This window comes from Geospiza fortis, unplaced genomic scaffold (assembly GCF_000277835.1).
Source record: "Geospiza fortis unplaced genomic scaffold, GeoFor_1.0 scaffold70, whole genome shotgun sequence".
In the NCBI taxonomy this organism is placed as follows: domain Eukaryota; kingdom Metazoa; phylum Chordata; class Aves; order Passeriformes; family Thraupidae; genus Geospiza; species Geospiza fortis.
In genome coordinates this window covers 2,007,610-2,022,272 of record NW_005054317.1, presented here as the reverse complement: position 1 = coordinate 2,022,272, position 14,663 = coordinate 2,007,610, and the positions used below count along the sequence as shown (strand labels likewise).

The following is a 14,663-nucleotide window of genomic DNA, read 5'->3' as shown; positions in this document are numbered from 1 at the left end:
CCTACATGCCCAATTTCTTTTCACATGCCTGAACATTCACTTAGAGGTCAAAATAGATGCTTCTCTGCTTTCTTTACCAAATTGTCTCTAAGTTTTAAACTCTTAAAGTCTCTAAGCCCTTAAACTCCAAAGCTGTTAAAGAAAACCAGTGAGGATTTATACCTTCCAGAAAATTTCTTCTGGGCTTTTCAAATATGGTATCAGAAAACGCATTGTGTACATTTCAATGCACCATCTTATAGCTGTACTTAACTCCATGTGCATTCATCTCTGGTGTGTGACCCTTCTAAGAGACAGGATAGTTTGGAATATTATTTGGTGGAATCAGCTTTGGGTGCTGGATGTACAACCAGTACCCATTACAACCCCTCTGCTCTATGAAAATCAGGGAATTTGGGACTGAACACGCCCTTGTGGGAGCATATATCAGCTGAGGATTTTTCTGTGTGTTCTTGGGCCCTAGGTTCATCCTTCTATTGACTGAGGTCTAGCAGGCTGTTTTTGGATCTGCCAAAGTCCTGCTCTACCTGCTGCAGCTCTGCCTGGGTGATGCTTGCGGTCACTGCCGGTGCTGGTGAAGGTCCCTCTGACCTGGCTGAGAAAAGGGTTAGACTTGTGCCATTAAAATCTGAGCATGGCAAAGGCTGGAAAACTTCTGACATGCAGAAGAGAACTGTGTTAAAAAAGATCTGCATCATGAATGGAGCTCCATGTGCTTGTGAGAAGGAGTATGCTGTAATTAAAAGATAATTAACTGGGGAGACACACTATCAGCAAAGAGCTGTGTGTATCCCTGGGGGAAAGTTTTGTCTTTGCTCTATCTGAAGCAGCATTAGGTGACTTCTGGAGTTTGAGGGATGTGTTAAGGGTTTTGCTCCTGTCAGTGACAGTTTATTTTTCCCACCTACCCATTTCATTTGTCTGCAACCACCTCTATAAACCCATCTGTCTCCCATGCCTCGGCGTGAGATTTTGCGCACACACAGATTGAATTTTCACAGAAATGGAGAAAATGAGCCCAAATGCAGCACACAGATGTCCCTGCATAAGCTTTTCAGAAGTTTAAAGAAAATTCCTGTCTACAAAAATGGAGGCTGTTGATAAAATTCCCTCTGTAACTCTGAGCTGTGTCAAGGAGCACTGCAACCGCCCGTGCTGCCATACTGCCCATGTTCCTAAGACACATTCCCAGGTTTGTACACTAGGTCAGGTTGGATGGGGCTTGGAGCACCCTCCTCTAGTAGAAGGTGTCCCTGCCCATCTCAGGGGTTTGGATTAGATGACCTCCAAAGATGCCTTCCAGCCTGAACTATTCTGTCATTGCGTGTTGAAGCTGCCATGGCACCCAAGATGGTTTTTCCATCCCACCAAGAAGACTGCCCAGTTTGGCTGGCCAGAAAAACACAGGCTCCTTCCTATACTCACATTGTTGCCTCAGAGAGAGTGACCTCGTCCTTGTTGTTGTTGGAGAGGGTTTCTCCTTTCTTGATGCGGCTCCACGTGCTCTTGACTCTTACCAGCTGGAAATCCGTCTGCCGGGGCTCCTGGGGCATGGTGGCTCCTGGGACTGCTGCAGCACGTGCCTCCTCTGTCACCAGCATGCTTCCAGAAGGTGAAATCTCCCTACCCAGAGATCTCCCATCACTGGGTGCCTTTGAGGTGCTTTTTAAAGGCTCCAGGTTGACCAGGCATCAGGAGGGGAGGTCTCGTCTCCATGTGAGAGACTAATTACAAAACTGAGATTACCTAATCTGGGATGCATGTGAGGGGTGGCAGGGATGTTTGAAGACACGTGTGACTACCAGGATGGGGTTGTGTAATCAGCTGGTTTTATAATGCTTAAGATGTACAATAGAAGTGCATATATTAACTTCCAACATGACGCCCTACAGCAAATTTAAAGTTATGAAAGGCAGTTTGTGTGATTCTTCACATCATTCAGGAACCTCCTTTCCTGAGCAGAGCCTCTGATCTGGCTGCAGCTCCACACTGCTCTTATGGGATGAGACAGGAGCAAAAGCATGGGGATCAATACCAGCTGGTTAAACCTCTTTTGAGTTCACATTCCTGGGATTTTCTTGAATTGAGGAAAAAAACTTTATATATAATAGATATTTTTGCTTTTATGGTGGGTTTAAAAAAATTATCAGAGAGCATTTATCTCCTGAAGGGCTGTTTGGGGCATGAGCTGGGTTTTGATCCCCACGTGACTGGGGGATGCACAATTCACTTTTCCATGTGATCTTCCAGCTGGGGCTTTTGGAGGGCCCCAGGCTCAGGTTGCCACACAAAGTATTCCCTTGGCATACAGCTCTGTGTGCTGAGCACAGGAAGATCTTCCTTTGATTTCACCAGCAGTGCCTGAAGGCACAAACCTGTTTTTGCCACCTTCTCAGCCGTGTTTCTGAAAGCTGTCCTTGTTCAGAAAAAAAGATCAAGAAAACCAAAATCAGATGTAAAAGCAGAGGCAGGAAAAAATGAGTCTTAAAGAACCCATTGGACAACACTGTGTCATTGCTTTGAGGGCTTAATTGCAGCCAAACTCACTTTGGAGCCTTCATCTATCTCAAAATTAATATTGAGAAAAAGTTGCAAGGAGAATCTCCAAAGCCATGTAGCCCTGCTCCAAGAAGTGCCTAACTCCTGACTCCAGTCCTTACTGCTGGCTTCATCTCCAGGCGGCAAAGTGCTTTTTTAAAGAGGACAGGCTGTTAACCCCATTTTGTAGAAGAAGAAAATAGAGTCTCAGAAGTGAAACAACTTTCCCAAAGTCACCTTAAATCTAGTGCCCTTTAGATAGCACACTAAAGCTTGTAGCCTGTTTACCAAATACTCGTCCGAAATTTTAACTCCCAATCTAAATACAATTTTTATTACTTTCTGCAGGAACTGCAATTCTAATGCAGTTTGTTGTTTACTAAATCATAAAATAGAACAATCTTAGGTATGCCAGGAGGTCTGTCTTTTTCATCTTGTTTATTTGTTTTAACTAATAACAATATAGTCAGCATTAAGTCTTCTTTTATTTGCTTTTCTTTTACTCTTTCATCGTGTGCATTTACTTATTTTCTATTTATACTTCCCTATTCTATTCTGGGGACACTGAAATATCTTCTGTTACATCTAAGAAGTTGACAAATTTACATTGATTACTCCAATGTGTGGCTGTACAGGGCAGTGGTGACCTTGTGGCTAAGGACCCCTTGTAGATAATCTGGGGTTCAGAGTCCTGGGACAATTTTGGCCACATACCTGGTGGTTCAGCTGGGGCATGTCTGTGATATGTAACTAGAAGGTTATGAAACTGCCAATTACTTTCTTGAGAGCCAGCAACTTCCCAAGGTCAGGATGTGAACTTACTCTTACATAAAGCAAAGGCACTGAAAGTCGGCTCTTTTGTTGTGCCTTTCTCATGTCAGATGCTGTTGGATCTCACCTGCTGCCTGTGCTCTGGGTGGGACAGGAGGGTGCAGCCCCAGCCTGGAGCCATCCTTCCCACACAGCCTCTCCCCAGGGCTGGGGCTCTGCCTTGGTGATTGAAGGAGGAGACTTTGTCCCCTCAGTGGGCACCCAAGCACCGATCTCCTGCTCTGCAGAGGCAGCAAACCCACCACAGCATCCTCTGAGGCCAGGGGACAAGAAAGAACATGCACGGCCCTTCAGGTAAACTCCCTGTGTGGGGTGGGGAGCTCCAGGAGAGCGGTGTGACAGGAGGGGACACTGTGTGATGCCCTAGTCCTGGGTGCCCACCTTCCCCTTCCCCATGCAGGCTCTGTGACTTGGCAGCAAGGAGCAGAGGGTGGGTTTGTCAGGGAGAGGAGAGAGGCTCAGCACAGGAGATGGGTTTGTAGGAACCTGGAGTGGAGGGAGTGGGACAATCACAGGAGAAAGGAATGGTGGGGTGGTGGATGCTTGCAATGTCAAGAGAGCTTTGGCTGTGACTAATTTCTGATGGATTGCCATGCTTTTTTCAGAAATAATTTCTCTCCCTAATGGAGCACTGAGGACATTCAGCTTTTCAACTTATTTTCCAGCAGTAGAGTCTGTAGAAAATGCATCAGCTAGTGTATATTTTTACCTTGCTTTCCCCTGAAGTTCAGTCAGGGTTTAGATCCCTGGTTCCTGCCATGAGCAGCAGCATCCTCTCTCTGGCTGCTTCCTCATGCTCCCACTCCATTCCTAAGCTGCTACCTGTCCCCAGGGCATCACTGCTGGCTTTCTGCAGGCTCTGGCACTGTGAATGCTGAGGTTAAGGCTGAGCTCTGCTGGGACATGCCCCCTGCAATGTCTGATGGCCACCCTGGTTTTGGCCACGCTGCCCACCCACCCCTGTCCCCACATGGGCCATGACAAGCCCTGTGCTGGGACACGTGTTTGCACACTAAGGCAAAGAGGTGAGGGCTGGGATAAGCTGTTGTCGATGCCTGAGGCGCCTTGGTGAACAGGATGGCTGGAGCTGTTTGGGATGGTTTTAGCAGACTGGATTTCCAAGTGCTTAGCACTGAGCAGCTCCTGCCAAAGTGCTTGGCATAGGAGTACCAAACAGTCTGGCAGCAAAATGTTCAGGTGGATCAGGTTCAGTGCTCTGCCCTGGCTGGGAAGGGGGAGACTCTTTTGGAAGGCAGCAAAATAGATATAGAGCCTGGAAGGTGGAATGTGGATAGCCCTAAAATGGGAACCAAAGATTTGGTCTTTTTGGTCTCATGTCTTTGCTTTGTTTTTGCCAAATCCAGACTGTCTTTTATCTCTGTGCCTCCTTTGGGATGGCCCCTGCAAAAAGTAAAGTGTTCTCCTCTTTTCCCCACCTAAAAAGTGCCATCTGAGCACAAACTGCAGAGTTTAATTGAGATTCTGGAGCAGCAGGTCCCTCCATGGCACTGCACTGCCTGTCTGCTCAGGGGACACTGATGATGTCCCACACATACAACCTTGCAATCCTGACTCCTGACTTTGGTGTGAATCAAAAGTTCCTGATTTCAGACAGAGTAGAAGCTGCAATTTATTGTTCAGCTTAATTGTAAAGCAGGGCGGCTGTGCTCTCAGCACCTGCCCAGGAAGATGCTGGGAACCATTCTGCTGGCAAGAATGGTCCATTTTAAGAATTGCCACATTCTCTTTCTTTATGAAGTTGCTGGAGACTTAAAGCAGCCCTTTCCTGCTCTTTCATGGTAGGGCTATTTTCAGCATTTTCTTCCTCTGAGTGAGCTGTTTTTCTTTTCTCCCATTGATGATAATGCACAGCTAGATGGGAAATGGAAAGAGATGTCTGTGCATACACAGACCCATAGGCACACTATCAGGAAATCTAATTTAGTGCTTAGTATACTTCAGCGGTTTTTCTGGGATTGTGTAAAACTGTGCACTGAAATGAAGCACTTTTTCCTGGAATAACCTTTAAAAAAAGTAGTTACATAAAGTTTAGCTCACCTTAGTGCTCAGAGCCTTGGGCTGGGCAGCCAGCCCTGAGCTCTGCTCTGACTTGTCTGGTGCTTGCATAAATGAGGGCAATTCTGACCTCTGCTGTTGGCCCAAAGCATCACCAAGCTGCAAAAAATGCAGCACTCCCTGCAGAGGTTGTGTAAGCTTGGATGGGGGGTTGCTCCTGGCATGCCCTGCCTGTGCCCTCTCCCTGCAGCACCTCTTGGCTCTCACGTTTGGTGTTATAACACAGCTTACAAACAAGCTGAGGGTAAGTCTTGTTTCCTCCCCTTTGTGTGACAGGCAATCCCTGTCTGTTACTTATCCAGAAGCAGAACATGAAGATTACTAAAAGCTGACATGGATTATAAACATGTTTTTACCCCTAAATTAGCAGAAAGCCTCCGAGTGCTTGGCAGGGAGGATGAGCAGATCCCAACCTCCAGCACTCTCCCTCCAGCTGAGCAGTGGGAGCCCAGGGATGCTCCCTCATGTAGTGGTGAAAGTGCTGCAGGAAGAGTATGTGTCCTCTTCAGTGGAAATGTAGCTGGGCTGAGGTCAGCAAACCAGCACAGTTTGGGAAAGGGATGGTTATTCCTGCAGTTGCAATTAGTTATAAAACTGCTGGAAGAGAGAAAATCTTCCCCTGATGGTTAGAGATTGGGATGAGATGTAAATCATGGCATTGTATCACAGAATCACTGAATGGGCTGGTTTGACAAGATGTTAAAGCCCATCTCATTCCATCCCCCTGCCATGGGCAGGGACACCTTTCACTGTCCCAGGCTGCTCCAAGCCCTGTCCAGCCTGGCCTTGGACACTTCCAGGGATCCAGGGGCAGCCACAGCTTCTCTGGGCACCCTGTGCCAGGGTCTCACCACCCTCTCAGAGTAGAATTTCTTCCTAACAGCTAATCTAAACCTATCCTCTTTCTGTCTGAAGCCATTCCCCCTTGTCCTGTCACTACATGCCTTGTAAATGGTCTCTCTTCATCCTTTTGTAGGCTCCCTTCAGGTACTGGAAAAGCCACAGAAGTAAAAGAGATGTCTTTTTTCACTTTATGTAGTTCTCTGCAGCTTTTCTGTTAAAGGCAAATAAAACCCTGCCAGGAGCAATCTGCTCCACCCCAGCCTCTTGGCCTGTCTCTCACAGGTGCTTTCATAACCCAGCACGTGCTCTCATACTTGAGGAGTGGAAGAGTTCCTCTGAACCTTGCCTCACCCTCTGGGGCCACAGCTTGCTGTGCTCCATGGTGGATTGCTGCCATAAGGGTTTTCTGGGATCTCAGGGCAGGTTCAGTGCCATGGGCAGCATTGCTTTGGCTCCCAGAGCCAGGTGATCTGGATCTTGCAGATGTTTCCACAGCCTTTGAGATGCTGACACGTTGTGTGGTGCATAGCAGCCTCCCAGGCCCAGACACAGCTTGGGGACACTTGTGCATCCCGTGGACACACAGATCCTCCTTTTTACAAAGCTTTACCCACTACCTGCATCTCCTGCCTGGTTTGGCAAGAGCAGTTTTGGAAGCATTCTGTTTCCTCCAAGGAAAATCTGACCTGGAGGAGCAGGGTTTGTATGCTGTTGTTTGGTGTTTGATGTTTGTCTTGGAGCTTTAAAAGCAAAACTTGTATGTTTAAAACATTCTTATTCTTGAGGGGAAAAGGGAGAATGCATGCAGCAAAGATCTATCAGAAGTATAGGATGTTTTCAGTTTGAAAAGGTTTTCATGATTGTTTTCACAGCCCTTCAAAACCCTCTATTTTGTATTAAAAAACACACCTGTGTTTATGTACTTTAAACTTCACTTCCACTGATTGAGCAGTTACAAAATCATTATTCTTCCCTTTAATTTCCATTTCAGAAACTCCGGCTGGGCTCATTGCTGAGAACCTTCTCAAAGCCAGAGAAATAGCCCTCAATGACCCTCATGTACCTGAACAGCTCAGGAATTACTTACAAAAAGCTCTTGATGTTGCTCTTGGACTAGACCCTTACCTGGATGCAATGGCAGCTTCCAAGAGGTACAGATTGTCCTTTGTAACCTGCTGCTTTTGTCTGTGATGGGATGAATATCTTGTTAGATTTTCTGTCCAGAACATGCCAGAAATATGGGGGACAGCAGCAGGAAGTGGAATGAGACTTAAGTGCACTCAAACATGTAGCAAAGTGGATGTGTGTGTGTGTGTGTGAGCCCACAGCCTGCAGGAAAGGAGGTGAGAACAAAAAGCTTTAGGTGTAAATTTTTGGAGATGTTCTCCCAAGTGATTGTTGACTGTGGCAGTGTCTGAGTTGGAGCATTTCCTGGGGAACACCAACCTCCAGACTGTTCTTGCTGGAAGGCTCGAAGAGTGAGCCCCTGGATCCAGCTGAGATAAATTAGGAGTGAAGAAAACCTACACCTCTGGATCCACCCTCTAATAACAGCCTTTATGTGTGGCTTTTATCTCCAAGCACTCAACAAACATTAATTAATCTGCTAACTAAATTACTCTAGTAACTAAACTAATTAATTAAACTAATTTAAGGTATCATTAATTCAGAAGTCCAACTGATACCCTCATTATTCTTTTTTGAGCTACAGTATATTACCCAGCCATGTGGGGTCTGCTAAACAATTCCCATTTATCAGTGTACATTTTGATATGTGGAAAAAGCCAGTTCTGTCTAAAATTGACAATGTGTAAACTGTTCCAGGCTGTGGATTATGGGAACGCTGAGCGTTCTCTCTGTTGCTGAAATAATAGCTGATAGTTGTTTGACTTACACTTGCTGTAGGATAATAGCTATACATTATCTTATTAAAGTTGTTAAAGCATTTGTGAGGGGCAGAAAAAAGGTTATATGAAATGTTCTACTCTTTAAGTCTTGGATTATCTGACTGTGGCTGACACGGGTTATGAATTCTTTTTCATTTTACTGAGGAGTGGAGGGGGGGAACTGGAGGAAAAAACCCACTGAAATGGCTCTAAATTCTGGCCCAAAGAATGATCACCATCCATTTCTGGTGGTTACTTTCTTCACATAGGGTAATCTAACCTGTCTGGAGGCTATGGACTTCCAGTCCTCTATTGCCTTCCCTATGTAATAGGTAACATCTCACTTCATCCAGAGACATTGTCACATGCCTGACTTCTGTGAAATAGCATCTGCAGGCACCCTGCTTTTCTGAGCACTTTGTGAGGAAAAACATTTTTTCTCCTGCCTTGTAAGAAAAATTCAGATTTTATACCTTTCCCTCTATTCTGCAAAGAAACCTTATTTTTGGCTGGAATAAAACTAATAATTGTAGAACTGAACAAAACCTGGCCAGGGTAACTGTAGTAATTCACTACAAAGCAGCAGATAGATAGAGACCTGTCTGGGACCAGAAAATGGGAAAGGTTTGGGGTTGAACAGTGGGGAATTCTTTCCTTTAGTCCCATGTTCCCTCCTTCCCAAGCCTCTATGGCTGGGGGGGCTGCCAGCACTCAGATGCGCTTATTGCCAAACTACGTTCTCTTAGAACTGGAATTTAGGATACTTGTGATGCTTCTGGGCTAATTTTTTATGGTCATGCACAGATAGAGCTTTTCCAGGAGTTCCCTCTTGGTTGTTGCTCTTTATGCTGATGCTCAGATTTTGGTTGTTATCATAATACCGAAATGTATTTTTTTTTCCAGAAAAACTTCACCTGAGCACATCCCAGGGGATGCTGAAGGAGTTGAAAGCAGTGTCAGACCGCAGGAAACACGTGCTTCTGGCTCTTTGAATGGCAAGTTGTTCAGCCAAGAGGGTAAAAATGCACCAGATTGGTGTAAAGCTGTCACTGAAGTTGAAGTTATCATGCTCTACTGTCTTGAGTAAGGGGAGGATGAATGCCATGGAAATGCTCAGAAAATGTGGGAAACTATTTATAAAGATAGATATGGAAGCTGTCACTGAAGTTGAAGTTATCATACTCTACTTTGTCTTGAGTAAGGGGAGGAGGAATGCCATGCTCAGAAAATGTGGGAAATTACTTATAAAGAAAGATATGAGCTTCCTGTGGGCTTTGTTCTTCCTCTGGCACAAGTTTTCCTGTAACCTGCCTTCCATGGCCTTGTATTCACTCACATGTGCCCAGACAAGTGCTTTAATTCCCAGTGCCAGCCCCAACCCTCAGTCAACAGCAAAGAGATCATCATCCTTCCTGGAAGGGAAAGGGATGGAAAAATGCTCCTGGTTTGGGTTTAGGATGTCTGATAGGGCTTTATATGCATTTTGTGGTGGAGGTGGCTGCGGCCAAGCACTGCACCTTTACAAGTAGAAATACCCAGGCTTGTATCCTCTTATAAAGCCTATTACACTAAATCTATTCCCAGATTCATTCTTCCCAGATGTTCTCATCTTTGGAGTAATATATCATCCCACTGAAGTACTCTTATAATCTATTACACTAATACATTGTTCGAAGGACACCACTGATGATAAATTTCTTAAATGATGGTGCTGTCTGGGGATAATGACTCTAAGAGCAAATGCAAGGTAATGTAGTGATTTTTTTTTTATGCTGGATTCCAGAAAGAATATGGAGCCATCTCAAAGCCATTTTCATATGGGGGGAATGTTAAAATATGCAATATTTCAAGCACTATTTAACAAGCACTTGAACAATAGCAGCATTGATGATAAAGGTTCTACATTTAAAATCAGTCCTTTTATTCTGTTGTCTTTTAGCTGCATTTTTAGATGAAATTTTGTCAGATTCTGTGGTTAAACCCTTATTTGAGAGTGTTTTAAGATTAGGGTTTTTTAATGATCACTTAAAAGGCACATCTAATTTTCATTGTGAACAAAGTATAGTCTTTCTCGTGGTTTTATTTTCAAATTTTCTTTCTTGTCTTTCCACAGGCCAAATTTTTAGGATGTTTGTCCATATGATCAGAGCCAGGAAGATTTTATTAATTGGCAAGCTTAAAGGTTACAGTATCCTTGCTATTGCAGAGGAATTGCCAGACAACGGCAAAATCTTTGCCTGTGCAGAAGAGCCCTATCTTGGAGTGAACAGCCAGGAGGCATTTGATTATTCCTCAGATGGCAAAAAGATAAGTCTGCGAGTGGGACCAGTGGCAGACACCTTGGAGGTAAAATCAGCTGGAAAGGGAGTTTGGGAGTTCTTGTGAAGAGCACATTAAAGAATTTCAGGCAGGTCTCTTTTCCTGCCCACACGATGCTGGGTGGTGGCTCTGGTTTGCTTGCAAATGTGTGAACACACTCTTGCACTTATTTCTTATTTTCAATGTACGATGGGGCAGCTCTGTCACACATGACAGTTTTTCCTCCCTTTTAACTAAAATCCTGCAGCTTTTTGATCAGAGGGATCACGGGCTCTCAGTGTAAGTCTGTAGGCTTCAATGGCAGTTCAACTCAACAAGGGCTGGCTTTGTTTCGGGTCCCCAGTTCCAAATATAACAAACAGGAAGAATGGATCTGTACCCTGCTGAGCCAACTTTTGAGAAGGACAGCTTGCTCCCAATGTTCACAAGAGCTGGGAAACTCCTGGAGAAGTTTCCAATTCTGCTAAAACCTCTTACTATTTTTCCCCACAGCAAACTCTTAGATGAATTAGACCCCACTTTCTCACTTCCAGAGCAATGTGATTAGCCTCAGACAAATACCTACTGTACTTGTTTCATTCTGACTGGTAACTTTGTTCCAAGACAGAGAAATCTTATGATTGCTAGCAGCTCACATTTAATTCCAGTTTGTGGATCTCCAGGATGCTGCTGGGGGTCCAGCATGAGACAGGTGGTGCCCATACCAGGTTCATTAAAAAGCCTTTCTATTATTAATACAAATCAATTTGATCTGATTTCATTTTCAATCAGGATGTGTCAGTGTGAGCTTGATTGTAACTTTATTTGCATTAGCAGGCACCATATTTATTTCTAAAATGAAATGGCCAGGAGCTTTCTGACCTCTGGTTTTCATGACCTCCAAGTTTGATAAGAAAGAAACAAAGAGCTTTGCAAGTATACGAAAAAACGAAATGTTACAGATCACCTGCAATGTGCAGCATTTAAAATCCCAGCTCCCCGCAGTGAGTGTGAAATTAATTGAATTGCTGTTGCTCTCTAGTGCCCATTCTGTGCAACTGACTTACTGTGACTGAATTAAAATATCTAGAGGCAGGCAGAGTACATGCTGTGTAGAGATTAAAGAAGGGAGCAAAGACATGAAAATTAAATCCTTAAAACAGAATGTTGCAATTGATTTTATATCCTCCAATTGCAACATGAAGGCACATCCTGACCCCAGTTCTGCAGGTGCTCAGAACTTCAAAAACCTCTTGGAGCTGTTGGGAACAGAGATGCTCGTGTTTGACAGGAGAGCTCCCAGCATGGGGACACCTTTCTGTGCAGGATTTCTGCACTGGGCTCTGAACTTTTGCTATTCAGTGTGGAAGGCGTTTTGTCATCAGGACAGTCAGGATTGTCCTACAGGCTTAATTCACAATGTCTGTAAATGCTGAAGCAATGAATTTGGTGGTCTCTCTGGTGCATTTGCATTTTGGGCTTTTTGAGGTTTGCCCAGCTGGAGTGTGGCAGCTGCATGGGACGCCTGGGTATGTGGCAAAGGCTCAGCCTGTGGACAGCATGCTGCCTTTCCTCTCCCAGATGACCAGCGTAGGTTGGAGACTGAGCAAGCTTCCTATGCTGCCTCATGGGCAGCTGGAAGGCAGGAGGACAAGGCAGGAGATAGGGGATGTATGGCACAGCAGGGCTCTCGCAGCTCAGCTTCACAGAGGAGGTGGAGAACATTTCAGTCCCTCATGGTCTGCAGGGAGGCTGGTGTAGAGCAGAGCTGGCCAACATTTGTTGAGGAGCACAGTGAGGTTTAGAAGAGCCCAATTCTGGCAAGAATTGTCCTTGCTGCCTACAGAGTTTGCAGCCCTAGGTGTCATTCTAGTCCCTTTGTAGAAACCAAAGGGCAGAGCTGGTCACCCACCAATTGCTCTTTGGAGGTGCCTGATGCAGCTTTCTTGATTGGTGATGATGGCTGAATCTTACTTCTAAGCTGAGTACAGCAAGGCAACATTTCTGCTTATCTGCTGCTCCTCAAATTTTCGCAGTAATACAACTCCTGGAAGCAGGATTTGCCTCACTGCCCTGGCCCATTCAAAGCAGGAAAATATCATCTGGTCTATAGATTAACTACCTGTCAGGGAACTCCTTCTCTGCTGCATGAAGCTGTGATTCAGCATGACCAAACTGTCAGAAGGAGTATGATGTCTCCCTTCTGGTGTAAAGGTAGGCTACCCAGGAGCTGCATCCCAGCCTCAGGTATCATCCAGGTGCTGCAGGATGTGTCCAGGGCTGCCCCACAACTGCTTCTGCCCTTTACAAGGAAGCTGCCAGATCTTGCAGCAGTTGCCATAAGGATGCAGCAAATCTGTGCCAGTGCACCTCAGACAGTGGGGCCATTATGTCACCCCTATAGCTTTGGCTCTTTCACCTAAATCCATGGCTCAGCACGGCTGGGAGCAGGCAGAGAACATAGCAAAGGCAGCACAACAGTCCATGGCAGCACCTTGGCTAGACTCTCTGAAGCCTCTTGGTGGTCCCTTGTGTTATCGCACAGCACTGGTGGGGATGGCCTGTTTCTCTCCCTCTTGTCCCAGATCACAGCCAGCACAAAACATCTGGGGTTTTGACCTGTCAAGGGATGCTCAGTATCAGACAGGAGCCAGAGAGCTCAAATACATGGTAGGGTTCACTTGGTACATGAGGGCATGGTGATAAAATTCCACCTTCCCCACTCATAAGGCATGGACACTGCCAAGCTGGGTGAGATCCCCAGCAGAGCCCAGAGCTCACATGGACCGTAACAGAGCCCTCTGTGCCCAAGGGCCTCAGGAACTGTACATGATATTTTGAAATGTGGACTGAGGGGAAGCCTTTCTTCAGGTACAGGTGTCTTTGGTGAGAATTAGCTACCTGTTCAACATGTCCTGGGCCAGTGTTTAAAAACATTTCCCAACAAATCTTCCCTTAAGTCTGAACCCTGCTGAGCCATGCCTGGGTAATGTGCCTGGCCATGGATCTGCTGCCAGCAAGAGCCTGATTCTGCACAAAGAGCTTCCTTCAAATCCCAGTGGACTTTTGATGAACAATGGATGCAGGATTAAGTCTGGAGGGAATGCAAGCTATCGGGAAATTATTCCCATCCATTATTTTGATCCTTCCATTTTAAAATTGAAAATACAACACAAAAATAACACGGTGTTTGCAGCCAATTCTGCTGATTGCAGGGCATTGTGGAAGCGTGTCAGGGTTTGCTTTCTTCTTTTTTCCCTCCTGTTAGCAGACAGAATAGGTGAAGAGGTTGAGCTGCAGATCTCATTTCTCCTGTTTTGCTGCTTGTGAAGTCTGCCAACAGAATCCACCTTGACAAAGTCAAGGACTCTGCGTTTAATGTTGAACTGAGTGAATAAATTATGCATGAAATTGTGTCGGAGTCTCTAGTGTGCTCTAGAATTGCTCCTTTTGATATGAAAGGTTAATTCAGAAAGGAGTCCAAAATAGCTGGAAATTGTGGGGATAAGTGGATAGTATTCACTGTTGTGAGCTGTTATTACTAGAAATTGCATTCCCTCTCTGGCTTCCCTAGAGATTTCGCTTTGCTGGTGAATATAAACTGTACTCAATAGAATAGCATTTAGGAGTAACAAGAGTGTATGTCCACACACAGTAAAATATTCTAATGGTGTTTTAAAAGGAAACTGTACTTTTTCATGTATTCTGTGCACCCCAAGGATGGATTGCTATTACATTTAGGTCAAGAACATGGCACAGGAAAGGTAATAAGTTTTGAGTACATCTTTATTACAAATATGCTGACTGTGATCCATATCAAAGGAACTGGGCAGTCATTTTTTTTTCTGATTGAGTTTGTATGTGCCTTATGAGAGTGTTGTCTCTGATCAGGACTCCAATCAGGTTTGCTCTGAGTTTTTGCAGAAGATTCATTCATGTTTTTATTCGGGATGTCCTCTCCCTGATCTTTTGCTGTATCCATCAGCAGTGCTGCTGTGCCCTTTCTCATGGTCACTTTTGGTACATCTCCTCAATGGAATGCAGTGTTACACTTTTTTTTTTTTCAATCTGAAAGGAAGTTAATGATTCACTGTAAGCAAAAGCATTAATTTTAGCCAAGTTTGCTTTGAATTAAAACTCTTATTGCCATCTGTTCCCATCTATGATGACTCTGTAGCAAGGAGCAGGCAT

At 44.9% G+C, this 14,663-nt stretch overlaps 2 protein-coding genes across 2 annotated transcripts in view; one reads left to right on the top strand and one right to left on the bottom strand.

Annotated features, from left to right (window-relative positions):
• The window catches only part of LOC102035384 (2-epi-5-epi-valiolone synthase-like), a 7,003-nt gene extending 5,402 nt beyond the window's left edge, over positions 1-1,601 (bottom strand). The window contains 1 exon segment of the mRNA XM_031056308.1: positions 1,426-1,601. Coding sequence (XP_030912168.1) covers positions 1,426-1,601 — 176 coding nt within the window.
• Positions 1,602-1,878: 277 nt separating this feature from the next.
• The window catches only part of LOC102035220 (D-threitol dehydrogenase-like), a 34,290-nt gene continuing 21,505 nt past the window's right edge, over positions 1,879-14,663 (top strand). The window contains exons 1-2 of the mRNA XM_014306676.2: positions 1,879-1,915; positions 10,288-10,520. Coding sequence (XP_014162151.1) covers positions 1,879-1,915; positions 10,288-10,520 — 270 coding nt within the window. The remainder of the gene's footprint in view (positions 1,916-10,287; positions 10,521-14,663) is intronic.